General features: G+C 44.3%; 1 protein-coding gene across 6 annotated transcripts in view; it reads left to right on the plus strand.

Moving 5' to 3' along the window:
- The first annotated feature begins 1,260 nt into the window (after positions 1-1,260).
- Positions 1,261-14,820, plus strand: part of RTN4 (reticulon 4) — a 40,859-nt gene continuing 27,299 nt past the window's right edge. The window contains exon 1 of one of the 6 annotated variants that reach the window (XM_053939145.1): positions 1,261-1,812. In XM_053939145.1, coding sequence (XP_053795120.1) covers positions 1,362-1,812 — 451 coding nt within the window. In that variant the 5' untranslated portion in view covers positions 1,261-1,361. Of the gene's footprint in view, positions 1,813-2,217; positions 2,384-5,904; positions 5,910-14,820 lie in introns of those variants that run through there. The other 5 variants (XM_053939147.1, XM_053939148.1, XM_053939146.1 and 2 more) reach the window with 5 other exon arrangements.

The following is a 14,820-nucleotide window of genomic DNA, read 5'->3' on the forward strand; positions in this document are numbered from 1 at the left end:
GACCACACCAGAGTCTAACACAAGGCAGGTGCCAAGTTTTCTTTTGCTCTCCCTCTCCTCTTTCCTTACTTCTTTGCATTCCTCTTTTTTCCCTCCCTTTCCTCTTTCCTTAAATTTCTTCTTCCCTTTTCCTTCCCTCTTTTCTTTTTCCTCTTTCTCTTATTCCTTTTTCCTTCTTCCTTTCCTTCCCTTTTCCCCCTTTCCTTTCTCTTATTCCTTTTTTCTTTCATTTTTCCTCTTTCATTCTTCCTTTCCTTCCTTTTCCCCTCTTTCCTTTTCCCCCTTTCTTTTCCTCCCTTTTTTCTGTTTTCTCTTTCCTCCCTTTTTTCCCCCCTTTCCTCTTTCCTTTCCCCCCTTTTCCCTCTTTTCCTCCTCCCTCTCCTTTCACCTTTCATTTTTCTTTTCCTTTCCATTCTTTCCCGCAGAAGAATTTTCTTTCACACAATTTAAATTCATACTCTAAAAAGATTATGAGTTCTGTTCATGGGACTGCCTTACGCTAGCACGGGTGGTTAAACAGGTGTATCTCTTCTGACAATGTCTCCTCCCTGTTTTTTTGTTTTTTTGTTTTTTTTTTTTTTTCAGACACGGGAAGGTTTTTGCATCATGTTTTGGTTAAAACTTCCATTCCCATCGCAGGAAGGCGCTGGCTGACTCCACTTCCCGCCCCAAGGGGATGTGCCTGAGATGATCAGCGCGATGCCCAAGGAACAGGATCGGGATCGGGATCGGGACGGCGCTTCACCCTTCCCTGGCCCCGCAGTGCGGCGGCACCCGGGATGCCGCGGGATCCTTCGGTCACATCCAGGGCGAGAGAAGCCGGGCTAGGCGGATCGGTGCCCTGCGCCATCCGTACCCGGGAGCCCAGCCATCCCCTTCTCTTTCTGGAAATCGCTGAGGGTTTCTGGCCGCTGTTTAAAACAACAAAAAAAGAGAGAATGACACTACTCCTGGCAGAGGAGAGTGACGGATCAGGCCGCGCGCTCCCAGGCTATCTGTCACGGGGGGATGGAGGGGCCCCGGGTCGTGCCTCGTCTCCTTTGCCACCCCACCCGCGTTCTCCGCACTGAACTTTGCCCGACTTCTCAGCCCCGCTCCTACAGCCCTCGGGCCCGCCCATCTGATGCATATTCATAAAGAACCACGCCTGAGCCCACCTCTCATTGGCTGCTTCCTGCTCTCTCCCTCTCCCATTGGCTGGCTCCGCCGCCGCTCCGGGGGCGGGGCGGGGCGGCCGCGCCCGCGCCTCCCGGGCGGTGACTCACAGGGCGTGGAGTGCGGGTCCCGCAGCGGCGGCGGCAGCGCAGCCCGCGCCTCCCCCTGCTCCCGCACTATTCATTGTTCCGCCCGCTCCAGGCACCATGGACGAGCTGGACCAGTCGCCCCTGGTCTCCTCCTCCTCCGGGTCAGCCCGGCCGCAGCAGCCACAGTTTAACTACCAGTTCGTGCTCGACGACGAGAAGGAGGAGGAGGAAGAGGAGGAAGAGGAAGAGGAGGACGAAGACTTCGACGAGCAGCTGGAGGTGATGGAGAGGAAGCCTGCCGCGGCTCCTGCCGCGGCCCCGCAGGAGCGGCCGCCACAGCTGCTGGACCTCGGTGGCCCCGCCGAGCCGCCCCGCCCCGCTGCTCCGGAGCCGCCGCAGCCCGACTGGAGCCCCCGAGGAGCTGTGTCCTCTTCCTCCTCCTCTGCCACGACGCCGTCCCCCGCGCAGGAGCAGGTCCCGGCCCCCGCCCGGCCCGCGCAGCCCCAGCCGCCCAAGCCCGAGCCTGCCGTTGTCCCCCGGAGCAGAGGGTCCTCCTCCGGCTCAGCTGGTGAGTGCTCCCGCCCCGGGCCCGGGGAGGGCGGTGGCCGGCCGGGGGAGCCTCCACCCGAGCCACTCCGGTTCTCGAGCCCCGCTGCCCCGCCGGGAGGTTCCCTTTGTCTGCCGGCCCTCGGCCGCCTCCTGCGGCATCGCTCCCTCCCTTCAGCCTCGCTCGGGCGCGGCCCCGCCGCAGTTCATGCTGGAGAAAGGGCTCCCCCTCCTCGTTCTTTCTTTTTTTCTGTTTTTTTTTTAATTGTAATTTCTTCTCTTTCCCTCCTCCTCCCCTCTGTGTTATGCTAATGGCGGGAGGGGGAAGCGCCGCCCCGGCCGCCGCCTCGCACATGGGCCGCCCGGGGGCGAGGCCGCCGCCGCCTGGCAACGGCCGCGTCGCCGGGGGAGCGCGGGGCGAGCCTGGCGTACCGGCCGAGTCCAGGGAGACAGGCCGTGTCCGGGATACCGGCTGAGTCCCGTGGGGACGGCCGTGCGCAGGGTACCGGCCGAGTCCCGAGGGACCGGCCGCGGCATCCTCGCGGCTCCGGCCGGTTCTCTCCCGGCGCAGAGCCCTCGCCGCATTGTCCCAGGCACGGTTCCCCCCAGGGCGGCCCGGCGCTGCGGGTTTGGGCGTGGGAGCGCGGGGGATGAGAGAAACATAAGATACTTGTAATCTTACTCATGTTTAACACAGCGCCTGGAGGGAGGGGCGAGGCGAGGGACTGCGGAGCCGCCGGCTCTCCACCTGGCCAGCACAGCCCAGCGGCCCGCAGCCTGCGTGGGGACGCCGCGCCCCGGCCGCGGACTGCGGGGCTGAGCCCCCGAGAGGGAACCGGTGGGAGGAATGTGTAGTAGCACAAAGGGAGACCAGGCTGCTCGCTGCTCTAGGTGTGGCAGTCCTGGAGAAGAATGTCAGCCCCGCATCCTGGATGGCCGCGGCTGTTACCTGGGGCTTCTCCAAGGCGTCGCCCCGTAATGTGGGGGTTCTCCGGAGCCTGTGGAGTGGAGGGCGTGTCAGCCCCCAACAATTGCTGGTGCTGCCCGACTGCCAGAGCTCTTCTCAGGTCTAATCCGGGAGCTGACCCGCATGACTAATGCCTTGCATGCGGATTGTGAGTGTGCTGTGGCTCCACTTCTCCTTAATTCAAAGTAAAAGAGCTGACTTGAGGCCACTAAAACAGTGAAAAGGAACAAATTCAATTGCTTTGAGATCATCATGGTGTGTGCTTATCTTCATTGCTGTTGTGGTGTTGGTATGTTGTAAAGATGCAGGATTTCAATAATAACTAAACACTACAGTATGAGGGGGCATAATACTCAAGATCTAGTGAAAAAAAAGCATCTGGAACAATAATTTTAAAAAAGGCCTGTTAAAACCTGAATTTAGTTTTTTTTCAGGGGAAGTTTCACAATGCATTTATTTGCAAGTGTGATGGGACTTCATGGTTACTTGTGCTGTTGTCTTTCATGAAGCCTACTTTGTTTTGTTCTTCTGGAAGCTTTCTATGTAGCAATATGCCAAGGAGATTTTTTTTTTGTTTGTTTCCACCATTTGGAGGACAGATGATGACAAAAGCTTGTAACAGAATGAAGAGGAGGGATTCTATACGGTGGATGAACAGAATTTTTTCCAGGCATGTTCTCTGAGTGGAACTCTGGATGGTTTAAACAGAACTGAATGGAAGAAATAGGATCTACCAAATCATGTTGCTTTGAAAAGGAGGGATGAAAGTGTGTTTTCTGGAAGTGATTTGTTTTTTTTTTCCTCTCTGACCTCCGAAGGATAAGGCAAAAACAGCACAGTAATTCCTGAAATAGTTCTGTGTTAGAAACCTAACTGTGAGAATTGCGTAGTATAGCTGAGAAGTGGCATCAAGGAGTTATTTTAATTTGTCAGTGATGATTAATTTAGGGCTCTGAAGTAAGGACTGGCATCTGGGGGAGGCCTGGTTTCCAAAGACAAGGTGTTGTAACACAATGCTCATCTAATGATGAGTTGAAATATTAGAAGCTCTGTACTTGAAACTCTTGGATGAGAACAAATTATGTTGATAAAAGCATTGCCAGGTTATCTCATGAGTATTTTGGTCTTCTCAAATGCAGGAGCACTTAGTTTCTATCGTGTTAAATATCCATTTACGCATCAAATGTTTGTTAGTTTTGCATTTAGCAGTGGGTGTTAAAACTGTCTGGGTCAAGATATTTGGCTTGGCTTAAAATGAGTTCACTCTCAGTCATGCTGGGAGACTTGCAAAATGAATTTGCTGCCTGCAGCTGGTTGGTGGGTGACCATGGCAGGGACAGCCACGTGGTCCTGTGGTTTGCTCTCTGCAGAGTTGTCATTTCACTTACTTTGAGCTCTGCTGTTTGAATTAAAGGTATAACTGAAGAATTACAATTCACAATCTAGAATATTTTTTTCAAAATCTCCTAATATATGAAATCTAATGCTTTCATTTATGAGGATTTGAGGCAAATAACTCTGAAATTCTCTTTCCAGGAGGAGGAGAGTATGGCCTATAGCAGGGAATAGTAGGGCTTCTTTTATATGCAACAATTGGCCATGGTGCTGCCTTTTGGCAGTGGAACAATAGCAAAAATGTATTGCCTGCTTGATGACCCATTGAAATGGATTTTATGTATATATGGAGCTGCTGTTTAAAAAGAAAACCTTTGTAATTGCTTTTAGTTACACACTTAAGAGTATTTAATATCATTGTGACATAATTATATATAATGCAAGTCTCTGACAGGGTAACAGCAGCCTACCTTCTGAAGAGCTAATATAAATATTTGCAGGAGGAGAAAACAAGCAGGAGCTCTGCAGTCAAACTTGGGTTCTCCTGAACGATTTCTGGGGTTTTTTTACTTGTTGTTTCGTGAGTAGCAGAAACTACAGTTCTGGAGAGATTAGTGCTTAAATCTTTTGTTTACCTGAATTTACATAGGGTACAAAAAAAAAAAAATCAGTTTGAGGTAGGTATACATGGTCAAAGTATTAGCCCCCTTTTTTTGGCTAGCTGCCCAAAGTAAGAATAACCAGTGTACTATGATGAGTAGATACCACTTTGCTTCTCCAAGCCCTAGATTCTGCAGCAAAAGGAGGGTCATATATCACTTTCCTGGAAGAGACTGGTGTGTTTTGAAGTTAAACTACACTTACCAGAAGCCTGTACATGAAATCCACCAGACTGGCCCTAAGCCAGCATGCAGAGAGAATAAAGATGCTTCCTTGTATGTCTGTTGCCTTCAGCTGACCTAGGTTAAATACATATGCAAACGTTGTGGAGGGACAGTTTATTAATTAGTCTTGCTTTTCTATGTGATTATATAGGATTTTTTCTTTAATTTCATCCATGCTGAGGAGAGGTCTCAGGAAGGTTTGCCCAGACAGTGTCAAGCAGAGGTCAGCAGAGCTGCCTGGAGTTGTCCTTGGCTGGGCTGAGCCCAGCTGCAGGAGGTCCTGAATAAATGCGGATCTATACTTGCTTCTGCTCACCCCAGCGAGTGAACCTTTTACCCTGCTCATCCTGCATTTGCATTTGATACAAATTCTAAACCAGCATATTTGCTCCTCAGATTTTTTTTCTGTTGTGCTGCTGTGTCTGCAGGGACTCCTTCAGAGGAGTTGTGTGCATTTTAAGGACAGCATGCAGCATGACTTGGAAAAAACACAGCTGTCTTTGAATGCTATCACTGGTGACTTTCATTTGCACCCTTCATTTATTAAAATATGTACCCACTGTTCCTCAGTATTTCTCTGAGGTGCAAGACATTTTCTCTTCCCAAGTATAGCCAGCAAAGCTCTAAGGGAGGTGTTCATAACCTCGGTTATCTAATTTAAAATGTGATTAAAAAAAAAAATCTATTGTAAAGAGGAGAATAATTAGCAATTTGACTGGTATAGTAAACCTTCATTTTCACATTTCATGTTCCTATCTTGGTGAGTTCAACAAAGGATCATTTTATTTATTCGATTTTATTCATTGTCATATGCAGTGTCTGGCACTGGGGCCTGCTTCTGTAACTGAGCTGGTGTAAGAGTTTCAGGAGCCAAACAGCCCTGTCTTCTGATAAGCAGAAGTGTGTGCAAGGATACTCCTGCCAAGTTTGATGGTATGTTTGCTTTGTGTGGGTATGTATCCCTGGACTTGCTTTCCAGGATAAAACCACACAGCTTCCACCTACCCTATAATGATGTAGCCCTCAGGAAAGTTTTGAATTGTACTGGGAGTTTTCCCCTTGGAGACAAAGTCCTACAAACCACAATTTAGGAGATGGTGAAGAGCTGCTGTTTGTTTGCCCTCCTTCCCCTCCTCCCCCTCCTCCCAGCCTGTACTTAAGGAAGCTTTGAGCATGGCTGTGGAGCGACCACTGCCTTGTCCACCTTGTTGCATCACCACTGGTGGCCAAAGAACCTCTTTCTTATCTCACAGATAACCACAAACAGTAGCACTTGTGGAAGCTGAGGGGAGTGTTCAGGCTTCCCAGTCAGAGGTTTTCTCAAAGTTGCTGGGAAAGCAGATGTTGTACTCATTTTGCTTCCTCTTCCTCCAATGCCCAGGATTTCAGAGAGCACTCAGTCCAAGAGCCTGGCTACTTACAAGGAGGCATTTAGGCATCAGACTTAACCCTGGAGCCCAGTTCCCATGCTGCTGGAATTCTGGGGAGCTCTGGTGGTGGCCACACAATTTTGAGGGGATTTTGAGGCTTTGTCTGCCTGTTTCCATGTCCATTCTGTTGCACTCAGCTGCTTGATGGCTCTCCTGTGATCCTGGCCTTTGTGTGCTGGGAAGGAACAAAGGGTGGTTAACCTTCAACTGGAGCACTTGGTGTGCTGGGGTGATATTTCTTTGTTTTCTGTTAATATTTTGACAGAAGCTTTTTTTGTTTTGTTTTGTTGGTTTTTTTTTGTTTGTTTGTTTTTTTTTGGTTTTTTTTTTGTTTTTTTTTTTTGTTTTTGCTGGCAGGTTTCTATAGTAACTGCGAAACTCAGATTGAACTATGCTTTGCTAATTTATTTCTATCTGAAAATGTCCTTTGGGTTCTAGTTTGGAGGCAAGGAAATAGTTCTTGGTCTTTTATTGGCTAGAAAATGGAAAGCAACTTGGAGCTTACAGGTAAATTGTCTTGAGATATTCAGAAATGCTTATACATGAAGTAGGAGGAAAATTGTGTAACTCTCAAGCTGCTTTAGAAATGAAAGGGGGGAAAAAAGAGCTATTATTGCCAAGTAAAAATAGTGAACTGTGAGACCTCAGTAGAAAAGTAATGTTTTAATGCAGTTTTAAAAAAAATTATTTGTTTATGATCTAAAATAGAAATTGCTCCTGTATATGCTTTGGAAACACTGAATATTTTCTACTTATTCTGCAGTCTCAGTTTTTAGGGCAGCATAGGACAGCCAGAACTGAGATCCTGCACTCTGGACAGATGACACACGCCTGGTGGATGGCTTTTTAAATTGGTCTTTCCATCAATAAGAACTATTACAACAGCAATAAAATAATGGCCTTATTAATATTCACAAAGTGTGAGAAAATCAAATTATCTCAGTAGAATGTTTTTTATCTTTCAAATGGAAATAATCAATCTGCTGCCAACTGTAGCTGTCAAAATATGAAGATTTTAGGTTAGATTTTATGTTTTTAAATTAATGCTTTTCCCCATGATTTTAATGGGTTAGTCTCAATTTGTTGCTTTCTGATGTATAAAGAAAAAATACCTTAAGTTTTATCTCCCCTCTCAATGCAGAAGTACTGGGAATACCAGTGTGACCTCCATGGTTTCGTTGGGAGACTTGCTTTGTGTCTGAGAAGATACTCCCAGCTTCTACTGGCAGCTTTTTAATGAACAGGGCAATCATGTCATCAACTTCATCAGCTAGGGAGAATATGTTAGTTAAGATGTCTTCAAATGAGACACAAGACTGAGATAAATATAAACTTTCCTGTTGCCAGTTAAAAATGTTCTCAGTCTGTCAAAATCCTTCTGCTTATCCAGTCAGCACTGGTTTGTGACAGTTTTCCTTGAACCTTGCTCTCCCCTCCTTTCTGACAGGAGAGAAAATTCTTTAATGCCTGTCGTTCTGTGTCCCCTGTGTGTGGCAGTGAAAGCAGTGCCAAAGAAAACAGACGAAAGAGCATGTGTGAGACCTTGCAAAGCAGCTTGGAGCTCAGAACAGAAAGGAACAAGTGAGGAGAAAAATGTCATTAGTGGCAGAGAGGCTCCTTCTTTCGTGGGCTTCAGCCAGGTCTGCTGGGGGTACCTTCAGTCTGCTCAGAGAGATGGATTTAAAGTGCTTTAAACCCAAGTCTTCCTTTAAAGATCACACTTACAGACAAGAAAATTGGGGTTTCCCTGTGTATTCTGTTTTAAATTACAAAAAAGTGAAATGGTTGGGCAAAACCTGTATTGACCAAAATCTATTGTAGTGCTGTTGTTACCTGATCCCCTTGGGAGTCAGGAGGACATCAAGACTCTGAATCTTCACATTGCTTTTCCCCTTTAATTAAAAGATATTCTACTGATACTAACAGCTACATCGAGTCCATGTTCTTGCTCCCTATTTTTCATATCTTATCCATCAGACATCTTATGCACCAATTTTTTTATTTTGCAGACTGTAAGCTCTTGTGTCAGAGGCTTGTCACACAAGGTAATGTGTTGGGAAGAGGTGCCAAAAGAAATCAGTAGCATCTCATCTCTATTCTTTAAAGATTATTTTAGCTAATAAATACATTCTTCAGCAATGATAAGGTTGCTCATCTAAATACTGCTTAATTTGTTTAATTGTGGGGAAAGCAGGGAAAAATCCATCTGTACAAATCAGTGAAAGGGAATCTTATGATTGGTATAATCTCTAAAATTAAATTGGATAATGTCTGCATAATGATAAGATTTGCATGGCTCTTTAGACCTTCTGCCTTTGAATAAGTTCTCATCTAATTACTCTATTTTTCTGCTTTGTGGCACTGCCAGAACTCAAATTTCTTTTTGTTATTTCAACTTATGGTTAAAGAGCCTGGGGCTTAAGGAGGAGTTACTTAGTTTTTAGAGGAATTATCTAGTAGTCTTTTGTTTACAAATGTTGCCAAAGACTGAGTACTTGGATTTAAAAGCTGTGTCTAGCTGGACGCTTGTATTTGCACTTGGCTAGTTTGTTTATTTCTGCTTCTTTTTAATCAAATGCACTGAAGCAGTATAAATTGGTGTCTGTAAATGCTGAATCGGGGAATGTTCATATTTTAGATGGTTCTAAATTAAGGTTTTGCTTTGCTATTAAATCCCTTTATTTATATATTAAATATAGTTGTGATTGTGAAGTGGATATTTCAGGCCATCAGAGGTGGGCTGTGAACAGTTTTGGTTAATTGTGGCCACCTGACTTCAGTAAAAGGAGGCTTTGCCCACCACCTGATGCTAATTTGGGTAATGATGCAGAATTTCTGTGTTTGGAGCTGGTACCTTGTAGGGGGAAGGCACAGACAAGGTGTGTAGTACCAGAGCTGTGCCATTTACTCCTCCCTGAGCTTTGGGAGGAGAACAGAACAGGAGCAGAAGAGTTTTCTCTGTGTTCCTGAGAGGTTTTCATTTCATCGTGGTGAGCTCCTGTGGACTGCTGGGCTGGGAAAGGTATGTGCATCCTGTTTCTGGGAATTCTGTGTGCTCTTGGTGTGAGAGGAGTGAAAAGTTTCTTGGAGCTGAACTGTGAGACTTTTTTTCTCTGTTTGTTTAGTTTTGCTAACAAAAGATGTCTGATAAAATCCTGTCCCTGCTCTGAGGGGATGAGGGGTGACACTCAGTGGGTGAGGGACTTTTAGCAAAAAGTGGCATTAGAGAACCGGTCTCTGAAATGTTTTGGACCCTGTCCCTGGTGTTACTGATCAAAATGGTTGTAAGAGTGAGGTGAGAGTGGCGGCTGTGTCTGAAGTATTTAATGGCCTTGTAGAAGTATCGTGGTGGTGGGTTCTTAATTTGGCAGCCTGGGAATTGTAACAGGGAACATGACAGAGCCAGGATTAATGTCTCTTCCTTGTGTCCCTCTGTTCATGCTTCGGTTGGCACTTGGGTGTTGCAGGGGAGTGGAACTGCCTTTCTTTTCACTGAATAGCTGAGCAAAAGGAGAAGAAATGGCACACAGCTCACCTCTGTCCCGTTGCTTTACAGTCTCGTTGTTGCTGGGCAGCTTGTCTCAAGTGGAGCTATTTTAAAAGAGGAGAAGCTGAGAAATTGGACCATGTAAAAATGATATTGAAAAAAAACTTGCCTAAACCAGTTTGATTATAGATTTTTGCTTAGACAACAAGAAAATGTTATTTGCTGGAGATCTGTTTGCAGAAACAGACTATTTAAAATGCTTGTTTGAACTTTTTTTCTTCATGCACTTCAAATAGTGCACTACAACTCTCCCTGCAGGTGATGCATGATTCCACTTTGCAGTAATTGCCGTGATGGCCTGAAATGACCTACAGCTGGGTTTGTCAACGATCAAAGGTCTTGGCTCCTTTTGTGATCCCAGCCATGATGCCCTCAGGGTGTCCAAAATGGAGCTCCATTTTCCCCCTTAAATCTTCAACAACTCCCATCTTCTGTAGCAGCTTGTACACTTTCCTCCCAGGATCTCCAAATAGTTTCCTAATCTGGAAACTTCTCTTTAAAAACTTAGACCTGTAACTAAAAAGAGCCAAATGAGAAAAACTAATGATTTGCCATGGCTCTGCAGCCTGATGTAATGATGTGAAAAGGTGCTAATAATAGTTAATGTTCTAGATCTTGAATGGTTTAAATATTTGGCGAAATCCTCTATTTAGAACAATCACATCATAAGAGGAGATTATTTAAATGGAGTTTGTGTAGGCAGCTACTTTTCTCAGGAAATTCTTGTGAAGTTGTGTACCCTTGTTTTGTACTGCAGTAGGAAATTAGGCATCTGAGAACTTGAAATAATTAACTTTTAAATGGCCACATGTGTTGCTAAACAGCTTGAGATAGAAATGCTGCTGGGGCAGCCTCCACCGTGGGCACATGAGCAACTCGGTGCATTGAAGGAACAATTTCTCTTTCATATCTGCCCTAGAGGGGTTGCTGCAAATGGAACTTTTACATGGCATGTGAGTCATGTCACATATGCCATTCCTTGGAGTATTAATTTTACCCTGTTTTCCTTTATTATTAAATATTTATGTTAACAGGAGCGGCCTTTCACAGTGTTCCGCTGTGGGAAGTCTGTAAGGTAAAAGCAGTCCCTGGCTTGTTAGTTTGGTATCTTGCTCATTTCCTAGGCTTGCAAAGGTGAAATGGATTCTTAAAGACTCCATTTTTGTTAATTTTAAGACTAGCAGCATTTTCCAGCAAACTAATCCAGGAAGTGGTTTTTAAGCTCTGAAGGCTGCCATCTAGCAGCCTAATGAAGTCTCCTGGCAAAGCTAAACTGGAAACATCAGGTGAAGTTTGCTCAGTGTTTCTGTGGGTTTTGTCTGTTTTAATGCTGAGCTCATACACAAAAATAAGGAGAGCAGCAGAACAGTAAATCCATGTCAGCACAGTTCTGCTGCTGCTGATTGGAAGGAGGCACGTGGGAGCAGATGGAAGGGTCCTTCGTTGACACAAATCCAGTGATGAGGGATAGAAATTGTTGTTGCTCAGTTCTTATTTTCTCTGACTAGACTGAAGTCCTCTGCTTTCCTTTGGCAAGTATGTTTTTTGGGAAGAAAAAAGGCTCTTTTCTCATAAACTGCTTTTCTTGAAATTGTCCATTTACTACTTAATTTTAAACATTTTTCTCTGGAAATCTTTGCAGATAACTTTCATTTCATTAGTTGTGTGAGAAATCTCCATTTATTTCTCTACTTTTTATCTGAAATTTTGGTATTTAAATGTTAAGTTTTATGCTGGTAATGTCAGCATCTTGTAACATCAGCAGTTAGTGGGAAATCAGCAAAAATTAAAATTGGGGTTTAAAATTGCACATCTTTGTCATGCTGGTGTTGGGGTTCTTTATTTTTAAACAACACTGAAATCTGATTCTCATTGAAGGACGTTATGTTTTAGCTGAGATCATAATGCAGTTTTAAAATATGAGAGTTCATGCTAATGAAAGAAGAAACAGGGCTATTTGTGGGTGGTTTGTTGGTTTTTTTTTTTTTTTTTTTGTTTTTTAGGGAATATTTAATTTGAAGAAATCAAAAATAAAATTTACAGTATGTTTCTGGTTAAAAACAGGCATGCAGTCAGGCTGAGTCTCTAAAGTTCTCTTTAAGAGCCATCACTTGGAGTGCTTCAGTAAATCATAAAGTGGTACCACTCATAAATAAGAGGCTGCAATGCTGAACGTATTTTACTAACTTGCATCATTATGAATTTTTGGCTGAAAAGCTTTGGAGTAAGAAGTCTTTTTGTGGAGATTGTGTTAATTTTGAGGTCTCGTTCTCCCATGCTTTGTGAAACAAAATCTGTCTTCTGATGGAAGTGTTAACTGAGCAATTCATCTTAGTAAAGGAGTTTTAGTTAGGATTTGTAAAAAGTTATGCTTTGTAAGCGGATCACTTAGTTTTTTTTCTGTATATATTTGGGTGAAGTTTTTTGTAGTGAAACTCACTTTGTACGTCAGTTAAGGTGTTTTGAATACCTGCTTTTGCTTGACAATATTGTTGCTCAGAGCTTGATGTATTCAGAAGTTTTTTTACGTGGTTCTGTTGTGTTGCTTGTTTGGGTGGTTTGTTTTGTGGGTGGTTTTTTTTTTTTTTGTTTTTGGGGTTTTTTGTTGTTGTTGTTTTGCGGTTTTTTTTTGGGGGGGGGTTCGTTTTTTTGGTCACCTAATTTCTGCCATTGAGATGCAAATAGGAGAAGCCACCCCTGGTGATGGATCCTAGAAGTGTCCTACTTACCCACAGAGCTGTGTTTCTGAGAGGTTTCTAGCTCCGCATGGGAGGTGGGGGTGCTCCAGCAGTGTCACTGCTGGAAAAATTCCCTTTCACCATGTCACTTCAATTTCACTCTGCAGAGAGTGTTGGTTCAGTCAGCACCGATGCTGATGGGGAGTTGTCCTACTCCATTTTCCCTGCTTGCCTGGAGGTATTACACAGGGCAGGAAAAAGCCCTTGTATCTTTTTCCTTTCAGCAGGAAAAATGCCTTTCTGATGTGGGTGGAGGGAGAGTGGGTGGCTCTCCTTGGCTGGTTAGGAAACGCTGCTTTTATGTAATCTCTTTTCACACTCCAGCCATGTGTGGAAAATAAAGTTTGGGTGTGGACATAATATCCTTCCATTAAGAGAACATGGGAATTCAGTGGCTGGCATAGCGATTCTATGGTACTGTGTTGGGTAAATGGAAGCCACACCTCAGAAGGAGTTTTTGCCTTGTGCTGTGTTAAGGAAACACTTAAAAATGAGAGCCCGTGCTCTTAAACCCAATGCCCTTCCCCAGAAACTGAAACCTCTGTCTCTGGGGCTGGAAAGTGTTCAAAAGATTTTAAATGTGGAATTTTTGGTGCAGATTGCAGTTGGCCTTTGGGACAGGAAGGGAGCAGCACCTTTCAGGGATGACTTGTGTGTTTTCCCCTTCACTTCCTTGCTCCCCAGTGGACTCTGCTGTGTTTGTTTGCCCACTGCCTTGGTATTGGTTTCCCTGGGAGGTCCTTTTCTGTTGGGCTGTCAGAGTTTCTGTTCACAATCTGGTCCCATCAGGTCCATCCTGCTTTTTCTCCTGCCTCATAGTGAGACTCCTTCCGGTACATCTGGGTTGTGCTGCTCTGGGGTGATCTGGAGGAGGTAGAGTGTGTGATTTCAGGAAAGATGTGGGCTGAGGAGCAGTCTCTGTTTGTGGAAAGGATCCTGGTGAGCCAGGGGATGTGGAGCCAAGCAGCTCCTGGAACAAAGGGCCTATAGTGGTACTTGGTGTAGCACTATGACTCTGTCTCATGTACCCATCAGTTGTCCTCCAGTGTGGTTTTCGTCCTTAAAAGCTTTGCCACCATTGAACTGTGACACTGCTTTAATGTGCTCTAAATTTGGAATTGAGGTTTCTCTCTATATGGTCCTTAATCGAAAAATGTAATTTTTAGAAAACTGAGCAGAAATGTCTTTGGCCCAGCAGGAATTGAGGACCCTTCTTAATACCAAGTCCTACACTCAGCTATATTTCTTACTCTGTTTTCTGTTGTCTTCAGGTGATTCTTATAATCCACAACATACAGCAAGAGATAAATGTTCTGTGGATCAAACCCAATTGACTGTATAGTGTGACAGGAAATGCAGGTTGTGAGGAGACTTGATTTTTGAAACACTGCTGTTGGGATTAACTTGAATAAGCCAGACAGGTCATGAGTGTCTGCAAGTGGCATTGCTTCTGCACAAGTCATGGTTTAGTGCCAAAACACAGCGTAGCTTAATGCCTTGCCTGACTGGTTTATTATGTTTGTGCTGCTGCAACTACCACATTTCTCACTTCTTGCCTTTAAATTGCTTCTGTTATTCTTTATTTGTAATAATAATTATAAAACAAGCCAAAAATATCCCCACCTCTTTTTCAGTACTTGATTTTGTCCAGGCACATAGCAAAATTAAAGATTGTTGGTGTCTGTACAGAGAATAAAAATTGGATTTAAGTACTTAAATATAATTTTTTGCTCCACTAATGCAATTGATGTGAATTGCAAATATTCTTTAACAGCCTCAATGTGAAAACTTTATGCACTTCTCAGAATGAAATAAATTTATCTAAATGGTAGTATTCTCACATCAATGTAAAGCCAACAGGACATGATGGACCTGGGAAAAACACTGCTGCTGGCACAGAAATCCAGAGAAGGACTGATTTTGCTTTGCCTGTTTCCTCATGATGGCTGGTACTGCAGCTTTGAGTGGAAATTGGAGAACTGGATTTGTCTTGGGAGATATTGGGCTTAAAGCAAACTCAGAAAAGCCAAATACACTCCTTGGATCATGGTAAAAAAGGCTTTAAAAATAACAGCTTCCTCTGGGGGCTTGTCTGTATAATACCAAAAGGAAAAGAGTAAAGATATAAA

This window comes from Vidua chalybeata, chromosome 3 (genome assembly GCF_026979565.1).
Source record: "Vidua chalybeata isolate OUT-0048 chromosome 3, bVidCha1 merged haplotype, whole genome shotgun sequence".
NCBI classification, from domain to species: domain Eukaryota; kingdom Metazoa; phylum Chordata; class Aves; order Passeriformes; family Viduidae; genus Vidua; species Vidua chalybeata.